This window comes from Aquarana catesbeiana, linkage group LG05 (assembly GCF_042186555.1).
Source record: "Aquarana catesbeiana isolate 2022-GZ linkage group LG05, ASM4218655v1, whole genome shotgun sequence".
Lineage (NCBI taxonomy): Eukaryota > Metazoa > Chordata > Amphibia > Anura > Ranidae > Aquarana > Aquarana catesbeiana.
The window spans coordinates 104,272,721-104,294,783 of NC_133328.1; the positions used below are offsets into that span (position 1 = coordinate 104,272,721).

At 42.2% G+C, this 22,063-nt stretch overlaps 1 protein-coding gene across 3 annotated transcripts in view; it reads left to right on the forward strand.

Moving 5' to 3' along the window:
• The window catches only part of LOC141144387 (mitogen-activated protein kinase kinase kinase 3-like), a 254,921-nt gene that overhangs the window by 202,661 nt on the left and 30,197 nt on the right, over nucleotides 1–22,063 (forward strand). For 2 of the 3 annotated variants that reach the window (XM_073630033.1, XM_073630030.1), the window contains exons 4-5: nucleotides 8,104–8,144; nucleotides 15,306–15,405. In XM_073630033.1, coding sequence (XP_073486134.1) covers nucleotides 8,104–8,144; nucleotides 15,306–15,405 — 141 coding nt within the window. The remainder of the gene's footprint in view (nucleotides 1–8,103; nucleotides 8,145–15,305; nucleotides 15,406–22,063) is intronic. The other variant, XM_073630031.1, reaches the window with a different exon arrangement.

The window sequence follows — 22,063 nt, forward strand, 5'->3', positions numbered from 1 at the left end:
TCTAAAAAACGGTACCAGGGTGATTTCAGTATAACCCCTGAAAGCTTAAGCCGCATATGTGCATACGCTCGGCGCTAGGTTAATCAAATGCAAATACATTGAAAAATTCTATAGTAAAACAATACATATTGTGGTCATAACATTTTATTTATCGTATGCAACATAGCTGCTATATGAACAAAAGAGGATACATATATGTACATTATACATGATAAAACTGGGTATGTAAGAAGTATACACGGGCCAATATAAAATAAGGAATAATAAGCCAGACTTGACCATTCACCCTAAAGAAACTACGTGTTTCATGGCTTGTGCCATTCATCAGGAGTTAGGTGCACAGATAAACTGTAGAAACAAATAAATAGACAAAAATTGTTAGGTTTTTCTCCTTTTGGGGGTAGAATATACTATTAGGGAGAGTGGGATCTATGCTCACAGGTCGGCTAGAAACTGTGCTTGGCCTGTGTCGAAGTGGATGGAGCCCAAGACTATATGTCCATCCCGTAGCTGAGACGAGGTACCCCGCCCCAACCGGAAAAACACCCCCACAGCACGCCCGATCGCCATGACACGCTACACATGTGTAGAGAGGATCCCAAACATGGTGTTCTAAAAAAAGTGAGCCTGTGAAAGTTTAGGAGATATTCAAAGTACCTACAAGTAAGCCACGTTATAGGCTTACCTGTATGTAAAAGGAGTGTGACAGGGTTTACAACCACTTTAAACCCAAATGTTACCTGGTATATAAATAAATAAATAAACCTTCCTTGGTACAAAATATATAAATATGTAAAGTAACTGGTGCTTTAAATCTGGCTAGTGATCTAGCAATTAATAATAAAGTTTTCTAAATCCATATGACATATAGTGACATTTGTGGCATCCTAAATAGAGTGACTAGTGCTCTGGTGAATCTTCTTTTTTTTTTTTTTTTTTTTAGACATACACAATCCTTTTAAATACATAAACATAAAGTCTTTTGGAAAAAGTGACAGGTGCTCTTCAATCTTGTATGCCTTTGTGCTGGTGCTTCTCTCCCTATAGCTGTTGCACTCACCAGAGAGATATTCACCCCTTGAAGGGGTATTCCACATTCACAGTGTATGCCACTGTGCAGCAAATCCCAGATCCATGTCTTTAGATACCTTTCCTCCGTCTGTCAGTGTCCGCCTGGAGCGCTCAGTTCCCCAGTCACAGACTTCTCTGATCCAAACCAAACACTCAGACTGACCAGCAACACAAATCTCCCTGGACACGGAAGAACCCAAAGATGCTCTGTGCTTAGTGGCTTCATGTTCATTCACAAATTGAAGCATAGTAAGCACAGTTTACTAGACTTCAGTTATGAATGGACACAGTGAGCGAGTGTGCTCACTGTATTCATTTAGAAAAGGAAGGGACCGGTAAATTACATATTTACTAGCCTTTTCCCCTGCTCTCCATTCTGAAACATCCTCCTCAGCAGCCAGGGGGAGAGGAGAGGAGGGAAGTCATCAGCACTGCGGGGCCAATCAAGAGGGGGGAAGCCTGGGCAGTAGGGGGAATCGGCACCGCACATAGTGATTAGGGTGTGCCCAGGCACACCTTGCACACCCCCTGCGCACGCCTATGCCTTTATGACAATTGGACATTTTCTTTTAGTACATTTTTGAGGTAAACCCTCCTACTCTTCCTGGATTCTCACCAAGCCAAGAATCATGTATACAGTTACCCTCAGGCTCCTGAGATTCTCGTGTCACGCATCAGAGCATGCCTCGGGGTACTTTATAGCACATGCACCACTACACATACATCATCAGGGGGCAGCTATTTCTTCCTGGTTCATGCATATTGCCCCCCTGATGATGTACTCCCAGAGACATAAGATGACAGCACGGGACTAGGTTTTCAGCAGTAGAGTGGCGGATCTCTACAGAACACTGATCACAGGTCAGAGCCTCCATCCCGCACCACCATCTTGGTCCTCTTCAACAGATTGCCTCTTCCTGGTTCAGGACACCCGCCTACCACCGATGACATGCTTCTAAACCCCCCACAACCCCCTGCTGCACTGTGAGTGGGCTCCCCAGCCTCTTAGTATGGGCCCAGGGTGGGGCCACTCAAAAAAAAAAAAACAGCTCAAGAAATAGTACAAAAAAAAACAGCTGTGGAGCTGGAGCCAGAGCCAGATACTGCAAGTCATTTTGAGGAATAAACTTCAATAGATGTGGTTGGGAACTCTTATCATGTATTACAAGCAGGAGGTTCACATATAACCACATTACCTGCGAAAATGAGCGTGGTTCTCTGGGGTGCTTCAGCAGTGTCTGAAATACTAAAGGACTAAGCTGGTAAGCTGTGGTTCTTGTATGCAAGCCATAGTTTCATTTGTAGTTTCTACTGCAGCTAGCTGGGCCTTCTGTAAAAGAAAAAGAGAGAGGCTGTAGCTGACTCAACTGACAGTGGAGGGTTAAGGCTTTATTATTCAGAGCTCCACAGGAGCAGATTGGGGAACTCTGTCCCTCTCCTCGTCATCTAGAGAATGAGATGATGGAAACTTGAGGCTTTTATGTCCTCGGCTTTCAGACAAGTTGTAAATACATGAAATTCTTCAGCCCGCCCACACAAGAGTGATTATTTTCCAATCAAGTGAAAAACTGAGGTGTGTCACTGACGCACGAGCAACCAGTGCAGTTTAACAAAACAGCTATGCAAATCTGGACACAGACTACAGTATATGGCTTTCCTCTATGCTGCCTTAATAAGTGTGGGGAATACTGCACATAATATATACTACATTGCACATATACACATATGCTGCATAAATGCAAGTTAAACTCGTCAACTTAATGGAGAAGTAAGGGTTTGGGTTTTTTTCCCTAATCATACTTACCTAGGTGGATGCTGCATCTGTCCCCTGGCGTCTCTGCACTGAGAACCGAGAATCCACTGTCACGAATGCTGGATTTGGCCCCGCCCCCCAGCGCCTGCATCATTGGATTTGATTGACAGCAGCAGGAGCCAGTGGCTGCAGTGCTATCAATCTATCCAATCAAGAAGCGGGACTCCGTGGAGAGAGGGAGAGCACGTCCCTGCCGAAGAGATGACGGGGCTCAGGTAAGTAAAATGGGGGGCCGGTGACTGCCAGATGTTTTTTCACCTTAATACATAGGATGCATTAAGGTGAAAAAAACACGAGGATTTACAACCCCTTTAAAAAGGTTATAAACTTCGGGCATGAAATATGAACAAAGCATATCTCTCTATAGTGTGTACTTGTCTCAATTAAGAGTACTAAGTGCCATTTCTGTCTGCTGCTTCCTTCCTCTGCATCAGCATTAGTCACTTCTGACAAGTTTTTCTGACACCAAGAGAAAAATGGTGACGGGGCCGGAAGCTCCAGCAGATTGTCAGCCTCAACTCTTATGCCCTGTACACACGGTCGGACGTTGATCGGACATTCCGACAACAAAATCCATGGATTTTTTCCGACGTATGTTGGCTCAAGCTTGTTTTGCATACACACGGTCGCACAAAGTTGTCGGAAAATCCAATCGTTCTGAACGCGGTGACGTAAAACACGTACGTCGGGACTATAAATGGGGCAGTAGCCAATAGCTTTTGTCTCTTAATTTATTCTGAGCATGCGTGGCACTTTGTGCGTTGGATTTGTGTACACACGATCAGAATTTCCGACAACGGATTTTGTTGTCAGAAAATTTTATAGCAAGCTCTCAAACTTTGTGTGTCGGAAATTCCTATGGAAAATGTGTGATGGAGCCCACACACGGTCGGAATTTCCGACAACAAGGTCCTATCACACATTTTCCATTGGAAAATCCGACCGTGTGTACAGGGCATTATTCTTTGTGCTGTGCGAAGGGGGCTGCGTCTCTTCCCTCCAATCAGCTCTCAGAGCTTTCCTTGCTGAGCTCTGCAGAGTGTAATTTCAGCTCTCTGCCCCCTTTTTTCTGAACTCTCACTTTGGGTGTAGAGGAGAGAGGTCTGGAGATAAACAGGTACAACTTATGTAGGAGGATTTGTTTAATGTCTGTGTATCACCTGAGGACAGTCACTTCGCTGAATATATGTAATATATTTAATATGTTACAACCACTTTAACCACTTGCCGACCAGGCCATAGCCGAAAGAAGGCTACAGCGCGGTCGGGTTTTTCTGGGTGGGCATCCATGGACGTCCTTCCAGAATGTTGCTCCTGTGCGCCCCCTGGGACGCGTACCCGGTAACATCCTGAGGACCTGGCGCATCACGGTAAATAGCCACTGATCGCGGCCGTTTACCACGCGATTGTTCCGTCAAATGACGGAGCGATCACTTGTAAACAAACCGGCGTCACGTCATGACGCCGGTTCCTCCCTCCCCTCTCTGTACCGATCGGTACAGTGCGAGGGGAGAGGGGGAGAGATTGCAGCATCGCTGTGGGCTGCATGCGTAGTGCCCACAGTGCTGCTCACTACCAATAAACTGCAATACTCTGCAACACTGTGCAATACTCTGCCTATACTCTGCAGTAATGTGCAATACTCTGCAGCACTGTGCAATACTCTGCAACACTGTGCAATACTCTGCCAATACTCTGCAATACTCTGCAACACTCTGCCAATACTCTGCCAATACTCTGCCAATACTCTGCCAATACTCTGCCATACTCTGCCAATACTCTGCCAATACTCTGCCATACTCTGCCATACTCTGCCAATACTCTGCCAATACTCTGCCAATACTCTGCAATAAATTTTAACTGAAACAAAGAATTTTTTTTTTTACCGAATTTTCAGTATTTTTTGATTTATAGCGCAAAAAATAAAAAACTCAGCGGTTATTAAATACCACCAAAAGAAAGCTCTATTTGTGGGGAAAAAAGGACAACAATTTCATATGGGTACAGTGTTGCATCAGTGAGTAATTGTCATTCAAAGTGTGAGAGCACCGAAAGCTGAAAATTGGTCTGGTTAGGAAGGGGGTTTAAGTGCCCAGTGGGCAAGTGGTTAAAGTAGAATTTCAGACTAAACCTAACTACTCTTAGGGCCAGTTCACACCAGATGCAGTTCTGTGCGCTTTTTTTTTTTGCACTAAAAATGCATGCACATTGTTTTCCATGTATTCCAATGGCTCTAGTTCACACCAGTGCAGTAATTTCCAGTCAGTTTCCGGTCGAAACTGACTGGAACTGACTGCATTGGTGTGAACTAGAGCCATTGGAATACATGGGAAAACACTGTGCATGCATTTTTAGTGCAGAAAAAAAGCGCACGGAACTGCATCTGATATGAACTGGCCCTTAAAGATGATCCCCCTCCTAACATCTATGCTGACTAACCTGTGTAAAAAAAAATCTATATACTTACCTATGTTCAGCCCCCTCTGGTCTGGTTATGTGCTCCCCTGTGTGAGCCAGCACTGGCTGCAGGGGAGAGGAGAGAGTGCTCGATATTGGCTGCTAAAGCCTAGAGAAGTTGTCAGCACATCCTTGTCTCCCCTGAAGCCACGTGAATGGAACAGGCTGAAAATAGGTAAGTATATACATCTTTCTTACACAGGTTAGTCAGCGTATGTATTAGGAGGGGAAGGGAGGATTTTTAAGACTAGTTAGGCTTAGCCTGGAATTCTACTTTTGGTAGATTTACTCTTAAATCCGAGCTCCCAGGTATGGATTTTTTTTGCATTATTGCATTGGTCCAGCTTGTAAGTATACATATTTCAGTAAGTATACATATTTCATACCTAGATAACCCGTGTAGAAGCAGAGAATTGCTGAACTAGCTGCCTCTACTACTATAGGAATCCTCACTACCTGTTAGGTCCCATTCAGTGAACGCCATACATTTTTCTCAATGAATGCTGTTATGGATTGGAGGTGGAGATTGTGATGTCTCTGCCCTGATTGTACAATCAGATTTGGATAGTTTATGGGGACTGTAAGTGTAATTTACCCATTAAATCAATGATTTAAAAAATGAAAATAAAAAACCTATTTAAATCAGATTTTTCTGATTTAAATCTGATATATTTTTTTTTTATTTTGATCAAATTTATTTTAATGTAATGCTTTTGGAATAAAAATCTATTGAAATATAGTTTTCTATTTAAGATATATTAATAATTTAGTTTATTCAGCATGAAATGGAGCTTAGTTATGTAGCATGAGGCTGTATATTCTGCAATATTTACATTTTTGGTAAACTCATTCTATGAATCCAAGCTCTGCAAGCTGAGATAACATGCACTTCATTGATGCATTCACACAATTTCACAGTAACCATGAGATAAAACAAAGTTCAGGAATATTCCTTTATCCCATTTTTTTGCAAATCTATGTACACTAAAAACTGTATGATTGTTTGACAAGAAATGCATCTGTACCAGGCTCTAAGTGTGAGGAGGAAGGGCAAGCAGTAAAAAGGAAATGATAGATTCTAACTACTAGCAAGAATGAACCCTTATATTTAAGAGCACCTGTCATTTCAGATCCATCATGGCAGCGCCTGTTAGCGGGCATCCACTCACCCTCTGCCGCCACGTCCCTCACCTTATTGTGTCACTGCCGCATCACCAGCCGTCCCATTAAAATGAATGGGACTGTCGGTGAGTCAACAGCGGGTCAGATGAGGAGCCACTGCGAGACAGAGATGACAGTTGCTCTTTAAAAATTATGATTTAAATTGAGTTGATTTAAATCAAGCCTTTTTACCGCTGTTTTAAATCGTGATTTAAATCGACATGCTTAACAGCAATACTCTGAGACAAGGACCACTTTAACCGCTTGCCGACCGCCTCACGCAGATATACTGTGGCAGAAGGGCACGTACAGGCAGAATCACGTACCTGTAGGTTCCCCTTGAAGAGGCGGCGTGCGCGCCCGCGGCAAGCTCCGTGAGTCAGGTTGCAGGTCCCGCGGACTCGATCGCCGCAGGGACACCCGCGTTCGCCTCACAGGGAGGAAGAATGGGGAGATGCTAATGTTAACAAGCATCTCCCCGTTCTGCCTAGTGACAGTGTCACTGATCTCTGCTCCCTGTGATCGAAGCAGAGATCAGTCACGTGTCACACACAGCCCATCCCACCTACAGTTAGAAACACGCCCCTAGGACACACTTAATCCCTACACTGCCACCTAGTGGTTAACCCCTTCACTGCCAGTGTCATTTACACAGGAATCAGTGCATTTGTATAGCAGTGATTGCTGTATAAATGACAATGATTACAGTCGCAGTCACAATAAACATCGCTGATCGCCGTCATTTAAAAAAAAAAATAAAATTAATAAAAATGCCATAAAACTATCCCCTAATTTGTAAACGCTATAACTTTTGCGCAAACCGATCAATAATTACTTATTGCGATTTTTTTTTTTTACCAAAAAGAAGAAGACTACGTATCGGCCTAAACTGAGGAAAAAACATTTTTATATATTTTTGGGGGATATTTATTATAGCAAGAAGTAAAAAATAATGCGTTTTTTTTTCAAAATTGTCGCTCTTTTTTTGTTTATAGCGCAAAAAATAAAAAGTGCAGGGGTGATCAAATACCACCAAAAGAAAGCTCTATTTGTGGGAAAAAAAGGACGTCAATTTTGTTTGGGAGCCACATGGCACGACCGCGCAATTGTCAGTCAAAGCGACGCAGTGCCGAATTGCAAAAAGTGCTCTGGTCAGGAAGGGGGTAAATTCTTCCGGGGCTGAAGTGGTTAAGGATGGCTGGGATGACCTTTCATTTTAATTGTTTCTGTATGTGTCTGAAGTTAGTGCCCAGCTATAAGCCCAGATGCTTGCCATTTCATTTCTTCCTCTTATCACATTTGTGTGTATTTCTGACAGATCTGTCATGAAACTTTATGGTCCTGTTATTACATATTTACATTCTTACTAAGAATTATGATAAGACTATTCAGTAAGCTATAGCCCATCTCAAATTTGGCTGCCTTGGGCTCTGTACTAAATCTGTGCCTGGACATTGTACACTAGAAGCGTTTGTTCAGCTTCATACAAGTATGCTGTTGAAATTCCAGCAATACTAACTTTCTTGTCCAATAAATGTTCAAGATTTATAGGATCTGTTTATTCATACATATATCTAACAAGTTTAATATCTTCTCTCCAGCAGGACGCCAGGATCAAGTTTGAATACAATGGAGAAAAGAGGTAGGTCGCTGCATTAAACGGCTACATGCTGCTAATTTTAAAATCATCATCTTTAAATTAAAGGAGAAGTTTGGGGTATAATGAAAACAAACATACATACTCACTTCTATGCTGCAGCATCAGTGTAATGCTGTAGCTGTCCCACATCCGCTCTGATCGCTCAGTTCTCGGTCTGCTCGGGTTGGAGAGCAGTGACTGTCAGTTACTGCTCTTCGCTCTGTTCCTCCCATACTCACTTGAGCACTGGGAGGAGAGAGACGTGCCAAGCCAATCCTTTAAACAGCTTAGGAATTTATTCAGTATATAAGTATAAAACAGCACTAAAAACTTGTGTGAAAAATGGAAGCTCCCACCCGCTCTAGCACTCTGCAAGTGCTCCAACAATTTTCACGCAAGTATTTAGTGTTGTTTTATACTTATATCCTGAATAAATTCCTAAGCTTTTTAAAGGATTGGCTTGGTGCTTCTCTCTCCTTTTGCTTTCCTTTTGTTCACAGTGATCGGGTTCCCCAGCCTGTGCCTGAAGCAGCCTCGCTCCCTTTACAGCCTCCATTTAGAGACTTTTTTAGAGACTAATTTTTAGGGGTTCATCCCCCAGAACTTTCAATCCACTCACCATTCACATGGTTGCACCTCCATTTATCAGCATGCAGATGCATGCCTTTTCATTTAAATTCTAAACTTTAATCTTTTTCGTCAGATGGTTTAGCGCTGAACATTATACCAATATTGTGTATGTTTCACTTGAGCACTGGGAGAGCTGGTACAGCTGGCTTTGCAGAATCAGGCAGCTGGGTAAATCGGTCGGGATCCTTCCAGAGCCTGGAGACTCTAGTAGACAATAGCCCACTATAAGCTGACTTTGGGTCACCGGAGAGCAAAAGTGCACTGGTGTGACCCACAGGAGAAATATGGTCAAACAAGCTTTGGCTATGCATATCTTTTAATTAAAAGTCGTTTACAGCAGATGTCCGTTTTGCATGGAATTGGACAGGGAAATATCCACTGTGGGTATTGCTATCTGAGACCCCCGGGACTGGCTGTTATAGGCCAAGCTCAGCTTGTAGTGGTTAGTCACCTCTGACTAGACTTGTTTTGTAATACTGAAGCCATTATTCCACTCATCCAAGTGGCTTCCTCAGTTCAAATGAGTGTTGGGTACACACCCCAGCATATATATATATATATATAGCCATGCGAGCACCTCAGTTACCTTAATCCAATCACCATGATGTCAAGAATTGTATTAAAGTTTATTATCCAAGAAAATGAGTTGTGAAACTTCTTCACCATTACAAGACAAGTCCAGGGACTGAAGGGGAAGCCACCCCCACCGGGAGAAGACAGTGGTTATCGCTAGCAGAGGATCCGGCAGGCTGGTTGTACCCAAGTCGATTGATTTGATCAACTTGGTACATTCAGCCTGCCCATTAATGATTCGAATGTCAGCTGGTTTCTGCTAAACCGGCCAAGATTCAAATCGTATATGGCCGGCCTAAGACTTTTATAGCCACGACTGCTTCAGGGACATCTCTCTGTCCAGCTTAGTATACAAAAGGAACTGTTTCATGTTTTAAGACTTATACTGAACCAGCGTCTTAATGAAGATAGGTACTCAATGAAGCCATTGCATCTCTACATACTGCATTACATTACCAATAGGATAAAAGCTTTAGCTGTCAATTTCTCTTCTAATTGAAATAAAATCTAGACAATACATCAACCAAACTGCAATATCTTTTCATGTGACAACACTGAAGAAATTACACTTTGCTACAATGTAAAGTAGTGAGTGTACAGCTTGTATAACAGTGTAAATTTTCTGTCCCCTCAAAATAACTCCACACACAGCCATTAATGTCTAAACCGCTGGCAACAAAAGTGAGTACACCACAAGTCAATTTCATACATCACATGTACAAAAATCTGAATCAACTTGGGTACAATCAGCCTGCCCATACATTAATTGAAATTCGGCCAGTCCCGGCTGAACCAGACAAATTTCGATCTGCATATGGCTGGCTTAAGATTTATTAAAGGGGGAATCCTGAACACAATTATTCCTAACTCCCTACAGTGGTAAGAAAAAAATGTGATGTGCCTGTGGTTACAAAGAAAACTAGAAAAACTAAACTCTAGGTCTTAGTGGACAGCTTTTCCAGTCTGCCAAATTCTACCCTCTGGTGTATTTTTGTTACCAGTCATCACTATCAATATAAAAAAAAGGTTTTACGTGCCACAGCCAATAGACAGTAATAAATCTGGACCAGCTGCTTCAGACAAAATAATACTTCAAGTGAATTATGGAATTAGTTACAAATGATCTGGGTGAGAGGATAGGCAGATGTGAGTCACCTAAAGAAGGCCAAAAACAGGAGAGGCCAGTGCCAAAGACAGGCCAGCTTCCGCCACATCTTTAGAGAGATTACTCAGAATAATCCTTTGTACAGCTTCTTCATTTCAGTACAGCATATATGGTATGACATTTACTGTAGTTTTTAAAGAGTGTTCCTCATATATATCAAACACAAAGTACAATGTGATTTAATGTTGCCTAAAGAAGCACATAGATTATGTGATTTTCCTTACTTCCACTGAGAGTGGAAGGGAAGAAAAGCCCTTGATTCTCCCATCCACACTGTAAGTGTGAATAGGAGAATTGCTCCCACAGTGTTGTGTTTTGCCGGTGGGGAGCCTTCCGAGCCATCAGAACACAATGATTACTGCTAGCAGCAGTCGATGGATCAACTTTGGTACAACCATCCTGCCCGTAGATGGATTGATTTTCGGCCGGTCCCTGATGAACCGGCCAAGATTTGTTCCATCTATGGCTGGCCTAACTCATCCAATTATTCCAATAAAAATTGAAGTACCTGTTTAAACTTTTTCTATTGCAGTTAGTAAGGAACACGTTACCTGGGCCCATAGAAGTACTTGTTGGCTTCTGGGTGCCACACAAGGGCTCCTTAATTTTGTTCCTTTTTTCAGGTTATCTGCTTGCAATACTAGTTAAAAACTTTTTGTAAAAATAGTGACTTTTGTTTCACATGTGTTGTGCAAAATTGTACAGTACAGTGGTAAAATGTATGCATAGCCAAATATTATTTAGTTGTGGATCTAGTAATGTTTAGAACTCCCTTAATTTTTTAATTTAACTATTGCAGAGACAAAAAAAATCCAGAAAAAAAACACGATACAAATATTATAAATTGAGTTGCAGTTCATTGAGTAAAATAAGTATTTGGTCCCCTACCAACCAACAATAATTCTGGCTCCCACACATTGGCTACAGTATGTGCTCATGTGGTACACAGATTAGTCCTGTAAATTTAAGGAGGTGCTCCTAACGACCACTCGTTATGTGTATAAACGACACCTGTCCACAGAATCTTTCTTCCATTCAATCCTCACCATCATGGGGAAGACCAAAGAGCTGTCAAAGGACATCAGGGACAAGATTGTAGACCTGCACAAGGCCGGACTGGGCTACAAGACCATCAGCTTGGTGAGAAGGAGACAACTGTTGGAGCAATTATTTGCAAATGGAAGGAATACAAAAAAAAAAAAACAGAACTACAGGGGAGGAGCTTGTGAATGATCTTAAGGCAGTTGGGACCACGGTCACCAAACAAACCATTGGAAACACAACACACCGCCATGGGTTGAAATACTGCAATGCTTGCACGGTCCCCCTCCTTAAGAAGGCCCCCCCCCCTTTTCTTACCTAAACCCGATTTATCCAGCGACGTGGACGAGCACAGCAGCTCCAACTGAATAGATTGATAGCAGCAGAAGTCATTGGCTCCCGCTGCTGTCAATCAAATCCAGTGACACGAAAGTCAGGGGGTGGGGCCGAGTCCTGCCAATAGATGGAGCAGCAGAACTCGGCAGCACGTCCGCACGAGTGCCCCCATGGAAAGCGGCTCTCCGTGGGGGCACTTGAGAAGAGTAGGAGTCAAGAGCGCCGCGGGGGGACCCCAGAAAAGGAGGATTGCGGCCGCTCTGTGCAAAACTCTTGCACAGAGCAGGTAAGTATGACAGGTTTGTTATTAAAAAAAAAAAATCTTTACAATCACTTTAACTTGACTCGCCATGTTTGGAGGAAGAAAAATGCTGATTATGACCCTAAGAACGCCATCCCTACAGTCACGCGCGGAGGTGGAAACATTATGCTTTGAGGCTGTTTCTCTGATAAAGGTACAGGCACTTTTGCTGCATTGAGGGGCCAGTGGACGGGGCTATGTATTGTAAAATCTTGGATGAAAACCTTCTTCCCTCAACCAGAACACTGAAGATGGGGGTCATGGATGGATTTTCCAGCATGACAATGACCCAAAACATACCGCCAAGGCAACAAAGGAGTGGCTCAAGAAGAAGCACATTAAGATCACAGAGTGGCCTAGTCAGTCTCCAGACCTTAATCCTATACATTTATATAGGGAGCTAAAACTTCAAGTTGCCAAGGGACAGCCAAGAAACCTTAAAGTGGTTGTTAACCCACTTCTATGAAATCTTATTATCCCCTCTGTGCCTTAATAACATGTGCCTGTGTTCTTAAAAAAAATGCCAATCTGTACTCATTAAAGCTCCTCCAGGCGCACAGCTGATTCCTCTCCTCTCTTTTCAAGCAGGGAGGGGAGGGGGGAGGAGGACAGAGAAGACGCAAAAGGACCATGATGTCAGGTCTCAGCAGCCATGACTATCATGGTCTGTTTGCAGAGGGGAGGGTATAGCCAGGCAGGATCAGACAGGTTTTTTAGGGTATACAGGGGTCCAAGTGACACAGCACAAGCTCTGTGCTGTATAACATGCTTTAAAGGAACAGTATCTGTTTTTTTTTATTGGGTTAAGGATTTAGAGAAGATCTGTAAAGAAGACTGGACCAAAATCCCTCCTGAGATGTGTGCAAACCTGGCAACCAACTACAAGAAACGTCTTACTTCTGTGCTTGCCAACAAGGGTTTCTCCATCAAGTACTAAGTCATGTTTTGCTTGGGGATCAAATACTTATTTTACTAACTGAACTGCAACTTAATTTATAATATTTGTATCATGTGTTTTTTTCTGGATTTTTGGTTGATATTCTGTCTCTATCATTTAAAATACACCTATGATAAAATGATAGACCCTTCATTTCTTTGTAAGTGGGCAAACTTACAAAATTTGCAGGGGATCAAATAATTATTTTCCCCGCTGTATGCCAGTAATGACCTAAAGGATTATGAATCCATAAAATCAGCATCACTCCTCAAATCCAAGTGTAGAGTCATGTACACTGCGAAGCGTTTTTTGTGATTTGATGCACATTTTAGGGCTACCTTGAACCCCAGAAAATATATATTATATAAATATATATGATTTATACACGTTTATGGACAGTGGCTGTTTCTTTTATAATATAACAATGTCTTTGTTTTTACTTTTTGTCAATATTTTAAATATTTCAGTTCCCTAACTGAGAGGTTTTAAACATTCAGTGCAGTGAAGGAAATGCACCTAAAATTTCAGTACAGGGACTAATTCTGAGGGAAGTGGGGAAATCTGCAATCATCTGAATTCCTGTGCACTAAAACTGTATACAAGCATACCCCACTTTTAAGTACACATTGGGGTTCATTTACTAAAGCTGGAAAGTGCAAAATCAGGCTCACTTCTGCATAGAAACCAATGAGATTCTAACCACGGCTTCTTCAGTTAAGCTTTGGTAATAAAACCTGCAAGCTCATTGGTTTCTATGCAGAAGTGAACCTGATTTTGCACTTTCCAGCTTTAGTAAATAAGCCCCATTGTGTACTTAAAAGTGAGGTATGCCTGTACTATTTTTATGGAAATGTTTTAATTGATACAGCACAATTAAAAGAGATACTTACCAAACGAGATCTCAGTGGCTCGTAGCTGCATTCCCACTATATTGTTTCGTGAATGTACGCAGAATTGCGTGATTTTGCATATGTTAACCAAACACACGAAAAGCACGTGCCAGGCTTGTGGAGCTATTCATTGCTGTTGGAACCACAAACACAACAAAATATACAAGTGATTTTTCCACAAAAAACCTTCAACAAATGTGGAAAAACATGCAGGTAAAAAGCGTTCAAGGCTCGCAAAGGTGCATAAGCTACCGTATTTATCGGTGAATAACACGCACAGGCATATATCGTGCACCCCAGTTTTAGGAGGGAAGTTTAAGGAAAAAAACTTACATTTTAAATAAAGAAGTTGGAAGCAAAATTTGGGTCATAGCTCATCAATGCACCCTGCTCAGTGCCCATCTGCAACCATTGATTTGCCCAACAATGCAACCTGTTCCGTGCCCATCTGCAGCCTCACCTTTCCCATCATTGAAGCCTCGCCAGTGTTGGATTATGCCTGCTGTCTCCGAGGAAAGAGGAGGAGCGAGCGCCGCTGAATTACACAGAGCCACGATCTCCTGTGTACCCGGCGCTCCGTCACTCACAGCCACGCCTCCCGGCCCTGCTCATATGATAGACAGAACAGTGGCCCAATGCGGGGCCAGGAGGTGTGGCTGTGAGTGACGGAGCGCCGGGTACACAGGAGATCGCAGCACTATGTAATTAATTCCCACGATTTTCCACTAATTTTAAGGGGGAATAAATGGTGTGTTATACGCCGATAAATACGGTACTTTGAAATAAATATTGTTCATTACGGATTTTTTATTACATGACTGTTTACTGCATAACCAAACAACTTCCTACAACTATTGATGTTCTTCATAACTGTAATAAAAAATGATTACACAATTTAACAGTTGTAACGTGTTGTTTGTGCGGTATATTACATAGTACATGTGGCTATTTTTTTGTGCAGTAACACTGATGGTTCCCACCTGTCAATCTCTCCCTTTGAAGAAGAGCCAGGCTATTAGTGTTGGATGGCTACTGAACCAACAAAAGGGTTCTTCAATTGGCAGGAACCCAAACTGGATACTCACAATGTAAAATGTACAAATATAGATAAAGTATATTGGACATTTTAATATCTAAAAACTATAAATCTGGTAAATGCATTATGTATGTTGCCAGCTAGGTACATAGGTTATATATAATCAGCATTGACAACTATAATACATTGCAGGTTGTAGACCCCATCATGTATGTTGATAATGTATCTGATTTTAGGCATCCCCTCTTTTTTCAGGATTATAGAATTCCGGAGGCCAGTAAAACTCAAAGATGTGCTGCAGAAAGTTACAGATGCCTTTGGGCAAACAATGGACTTGCACTATGCAAACAATGAGGTAATGTGTACTTTGTTCCACTGGAGACTCACATGTCAGTTCCTTGTGCACGGTCTGCATGTCCTGGTCTGTGTCAGACTCCATTTTAGTTTTAGATAAAGTTAGGGCAGGCTTTAGTGCTGTGTCTGTTGCCCCAACAAGAAAACTTTCTATCACTTCCTGTCCCTGTGATAAGAAATAAGGGGGTAGGAAGACACAAAGAGCAATAAAAACTTCACAGAGATTCTAACCTTTCCCACTCTACTAAGAAGGTGGTTTGGTTGCAATCGGTGTCCACAATGAAGAGATCTCATTGCATCCTGTCCCTGTAACACTGTGGGAGGGATTTACTAAAACTGGAGAGTGCAAAATCTGGTGCAGCTGTGCATGATGGCCAATCAGCTTCTAACTTCAGCTTGTTCAATTAAGCTTTGACAAAAAATCCTGGAAGCTGATTGGTTTCTATGCAGGGCTGCACCTGGTTTTGTACTGTCCAAGTTTAGTAAATCAACCCCTTTGCCACCAGGATAGAATTCTGCCCAGTGTGGGAATAGCAATAGAAGCCTTACAGGAGCTGCAACCTCTCCTTTTTATCCAGTTTGGCTTTAAAGGAAATCTGTGATCACAGCATACACTTTCATTTTATGACATCAGTATTGTAATAACAATACAAACAAAAGTTATTTTTGACAATATAATATATACTCACCGGCCACTTTATTACATACACCTGTTCAATTTCTTAGTAACACAAATTGCTAATCAGCCAATCACATGGCAGCATCTAGGCATCTAGATTTGGTGAAGATGACTTGCCGAAGTTCAAACCAAGCATCAGCATGGGGAAGAAAGGGGATTTAAGTGACTTTGAACATGGTTTGGTTGTTCAGATGGGCTGGTCTGAGTATTTCAAAAACTGCTGATCCACTGGGATTTTTATGAGCAACCATCTCTAGGGTTTACAGAGAATGGTCCGAAAAAGAGAAAATATACAGTGAGCGGCAGTTGGGTGGACGGAAATTCCTTGTTGATGTCAGAGGTCAGAGGAGAATGGGCAGATGGTAGAAAGGGAACAGTAACTCAAATAACCACTCGTTACAACCAAGGTATGCAGAATACCATCTCTAAATGCACAACATTTTGAACCTTGAAGCAGATGGGCTACAGCAGCAGGAGACCATACTGGGAGCCACTCCTGCCAGCTAAGAACAGGAAACTGAGGCTACAATTTGCACAGACTCACCAAAATTGGACAATAGAAGATTGTAAAAAGGTTGCCTGTTCGAGTCTCGTTTGCAGCTGCGACATTCAGATGGTAGGGTCAGAATTTGGCGTAAAACAATATGAAAGCATGGCTCCATCCTGTTTATTTAGTAAGCTTAACTTGGCAATACTTGAAGCATGCTGGAAGTCAGAAAATCAGTGGCAGTCAGCACTCCATACTGGCACTTAGGTTTGATTTAAAGGCTTCAACATAGCTGATTGAAAGCTTGCTAAAATCTTTGGCAATATTTTCTAAAAGCTTGCTGTATACATGAATGTTTTGTATCCTGAATCCTATCTGATGAATGATTTCTTAGAAACTGTCCAACCTTGATTACCAGACATAAACTAGTCATTACACACAATGCGATTCCATCCACCCTATACACAATATGTACGATTGATTACAGCAGAGGTTGCCAACCATTTTCCGGACCTCATAGACCACTAAACTCCCAATTTTGAATCCTGTGGACCACTAGCATCAATTTTACATGCCTTCTATGCACAATGCTTCGTCGCTCTGGCATTGTTTGGCATTGTTTACTCCCTCCGATGCCAGGGCACTTTCTACTCCCACGGCCAAAGTCCAGCCCCCCTAATATTTGAAAGGCAGTAAAGTTTCCCTTTGTTTTGAAAGTTTGGAAACTCCTGGATTAAGGGACACCTCTCACATCCACAGAATGAGATGTCTGTGTTCAGGTTCAGGTATTGCAGATAAAGAAACTCCACTTACTGTTCACACAACTTGATGTTCTGGAGGTTTACGCTTTGGTGTCCTTCTTTAATCTAGGCATGGCATTGGAAAAAATGGCACCATTTCAATAGTATAAAATCACTTTAAAATGGATATTATATTATTCTTCCCAGTCTGAGCACTCTCTGTGTGCAGTCCTGGTGATTGAATTGGTCTTTTCATGAGACAATGGCCTGTTCCGTTTTCCCACTTACTTTTTTTTATTTTGATTGGCTTAGTTTGATCAGAGCAGTGCAGAGTAATCAGATTGCAAGCCAGGATTGCCTTAAAGCAGCCTCGTCCCTTACACATGATGGAAGCAGTCATTATTTGTCTCATTTATGAAGTGTCTGACTGTCCTTACATATAGAAATTCTGGATCAACACTCTGGACGCTGCTATATATCCTTTCTAGCAAACTTTGCAAAGAAAAAAACAGCGATTTTTAGTTCACACATATTGCAATACATGTTTAAGCTGCCCAAGTATGTCAAAGTAATCTCTCTATGGCCAGTCCCTAACCTGCTCTGCATAATACAAATGCTACAGTGGATATCGAGCCAATATGGGGTAAATAGACACAAGTTGGAGGAGAGCTACAGGTTCAGGTCTGGCCACTGACCTGCGCACCTATTGGCAGACCTGGGACAAGCATTGCAGGTGCCCTGCGAACTTGTAAAACGTCACCTTTATTTCCCTGTGTCACGTGATCCTTATTCCATCAGCTTCATTGGAGGACAGGTGAGACATCAGGAGTCTTTTAGACCCATGATATCTTATTAAAGAGATCCTGTCACCAAAAAAGCATCACATAGAGGACTTTGTGTCCCCTATTTGAAGAAAAAAATGTTATAAAGAGAAACTAAATTAAAAAAAAGTGTAAAAAAATGAAAGTTCCCCTAAAGCACCCCCCCCCCTCGGAAAAAAGTTTGAGACCATCACCACACACATGAGTGTATTCAAGGTTAACTCTAAACTGATGACCTGTAAGAGATTTTAAAGCCTCACCTATGACAAATATAATATCAAACTTTGTCACAGTTTCAGCAGTTTTTGAGGTTTGACAAGTTTTATTTATTTATTTTATTTATTTCAGGTACTTATATAGCGCAGTCAATTTACGCAGCGCTTTACATATACATTGTACATTCACATCAGTCCCTACCCTCAAGGAGCTTACAATCTAAGGTCCCTAACTCACATTCATACTTACTAGGGAAAATTTAGACAGGATCCAATTAACCTACCAGCATGTCTTTGGAGTGTGGGAGGAAACCGGAGTACACAGGCACAGGGAGAACATGCAAACTCTAGGCAGGTAGTGTCGTGGTTGGGATTCGAACCAGCGACCCTTCTTACTGCTAGGCGAAAGTGCTACCCACTACACAACTGTGCCGCCCAAGTTGGGTCTATTTATTTGGAGCAACTTCATGCTCTATATTTTACAACAACAAAAAACGGTCATTTTTTGTGTTTGCCCTAAAATTAACTATAGTGTATTTTTTACTGAAATTTTGCATTTCTTAACCACTTCCTTGACAATAGGGTGTCCATGGATATCCTAGGGTTGGGATGGTTATATCGCAATTATGCCTCCAGCTACAGGCTATATATATCGGGCCATTAGTGGCCAGGTAAGCACCCGATCAGACTGATCTGTGTCTGATAGGCTGCATTGGAGGCCAGGGGAGATATTTGGGGTCTAATAGACCCAAGATCTCTCCATAAAGAGGACCCGTCATGGCCCATGCTTTCACAAGGGATGTTAAAACAAAAATGAAACCTCCTCCTATGCTTACACACATGCGTGAACGGCCGCATATGTAAGTCCTGCCCGCTTATGTAAACAGTGATTGCACCACATTTGTGTGATATCATCGCGAACTGCAGTGCGAGGATAATCATTTTAGCTCCAGAGTTACCTCCTGTGTAACTCTAAACTTGTAACCTGTGAAAGCTTTTAAAGTGTTGCCTATGCAGTTATTTTAACAAAAATTAGTTATTATATAGTGTTTGTGTGGAATTGAATTCATTAAAGTGTATTTTTTTTCAAAAAAATTGTTTGAAAAAACGCTCCCACTATTTTTTTTCTCTAGGGCCTCTGCTAAAAAAAATATATAATATTTGGGGGTTCTAAGTATTTTTCTAGCAAAAAGGTACTTTTTTTTTACATATAGGAGAGAAATGTCAGAATTGGCCCGTAAGGAAGTATTTAAACCAGTGTCCTTATATCTTGTGAAATAAAAAAATTGGAACTACCACTATTTTATTCTCTAATGTTTTGGAGGTTTTTTGCAATGTTTAGGCCTAAAATGTGTGTAAAAAAAAAAAAAAAAAAACACACAAAAACGGCTCTGGCAGCGAAAGGGGGTTTGTGTGTACACAGAGAAGCTTGGAAAGCTGGTACCTGTAAATCTGACTATATATTCAGTATCTCACAAAAGTGAGTACACCCCCTCACATTTTTGTGAATATTTTATTATATCTTTTAATGTGACAACTCTAAAGAAATGACACTTTGCTACAACAAAAGTAGTGAGTGTACCTTGTAGTAGTGTGAGCTTGTGTAACAGTGTAAATTTGCTGTCCCCTCCAAATAACTCAACACACAGCCATTAATGTCTAAACCACTGGCAACAAAAGTGAGTATACCCCTAAGTTAAAATGTCCAGATTGGGCCCAAAGTGTCAATATTTTGTGTGGCCACCATTATTTTCCAGCACTGCCTTAACCCTCTTGGGCATGGAGTTCACCAGAGCTTCACAGGTTGCCACTGGAGTCCTCTTCCACCCCTCCATGAAGACATTACAGAGCTGGTGGATGTTAGAGACCTTGCGCTCCTCCACCTTCTGTTTGAGGATGCCCCACAGATGCTCAATAGGGTTTAGGTCTGGAGACATGCTTGGCCAGTCCATCACTTTTACCCTCAGCATCTTTAGCAAGGCAGTGGTTGTCTTGGAGGTGTGTTTGGGGTCGTTATCATGTTGCAATACTACCCTGCGGCCCAGTCTCCGAAGGTAGGGGATCATGCTCTGCTTCAGTATGTCACAATAGATGTTGGTATTCATGGTTCCCTCAATGAACTGTAGCTCCCCAGTGCCGGCAGCACTCATGCAGCCCCAGACCATGACACTTCCACCACCATGCTTAACTGTAGGCAAGACACACTTGTCTTTGTACTCCTCACCTGGTTGCCTCCACACACACTTGACACCATCTGAACCACATAAGTTTATCTTGGTCTCTTCAGACCACAGGACATGGTTCCAGTAATCCAATTTCTTAGTCTGCTTGTCTTCAGCAAACTGTTTGCGGGCTTTCTGGTGCAAGGCGAGGCCTGTTCTGAGTGGAACCTGTCCTGTTAAACCACTGTATGGTCTTGTCCACCGTGCTGCAGCTAAGTTTCCGGGTCTTGGCAATCTTCTTTTCCAATCACACCTGAGACCTTTTAACACTAACGAGTCACCTGACACTGGGGAGGGAAAATGGCTAATTGGGCCCAATTTGGACATTTTCACTTAGGGCACTTTCACACTGAGGCGCTGGGGCGTCGTCGGTAAAGCGGCGCTTTACTGTCGTTTTAGCGGCCCTTTTCACCTGAAAAAGTGTTCAAAGCGCTGCTACAGCGGGGTTTCCCATTGATTCAAATGGGCAGGTGTGCTTTAGGAGCAGTGTATACACCGCTCCTAAAGCGCCTCAAAGATGCTGCTTGCAGGACTTTTTCTAGCGTCCTGCCAGGGTGCCTTTCCAGTGTGAAAGCCCTCGGGCTTTCACACTGAAGTGACAGGAGAGACGATTTGCAGTCGCTATTTTTAGCGCTTTAGTGCCTGTAAAGTGCCTCAATGTGAAAGTAGCCTTAGGGGTGTACTCAATTGTGTTGCCAGCAGTTTAGACATTAATGGCTGTGTGTTGAGTTATTTTGAGGGGACAGCAAATTTACACTGTTATACAAGCTGTACACTCACTACTTTACATTGTAGCAAAGTGTCATTTCTTCAGTGTTGTCACATAAAAAGATATAATAAAATATTTACAAAAATGTAAGGGGTGTACTTACTTTTGTGAGATGTTTTGTTTGTGTGTATGTGTATATATATATATATATATATATATATATATATATATATATATATATATATATATATAATGTAATGTCCTCCAACTGGAAGGAAAATTACTGATTTTTTTTTTAAACAGATTTTTTATGGTAAAAATTGTTCAGATTAGTAACTCACAGTGTCTGAAAAGAATACCTATTTACTTGGGGTGCAAAGGATCGTCATTGATCCGTGATCTGATCCGCGGAGGTTGATCCGATCCGCGGAGGTTGATCCGTACGGGACACCTCTGTGGCCTCGGCCATAGGAAAGGCCGCGGCTTTGGCCTAGCTCCGGAGCGGTGGCCATCTTGGTACACCCGGAGGCCGTTTAGCACGTCGAATGACGGAGCGATCACTTGTAACAAACCGGCGTCATGTCATGATGCCGGTTCCTCTCTCTCTCCCCTCTGTGTAATGATCTGTACAGTGGAGGGGAGAGATCGGATGGCAGCAGTGCCAATACTCTGCAATGCCCTGGCAATGCCCTGCTGCAATGCCCTGCCAATACCCTGCCAATAGGGAGATTGTGGATATTACTGTGGGGGAGATTTTTTTTTGTTGATCCGAAAATGATCCGAACC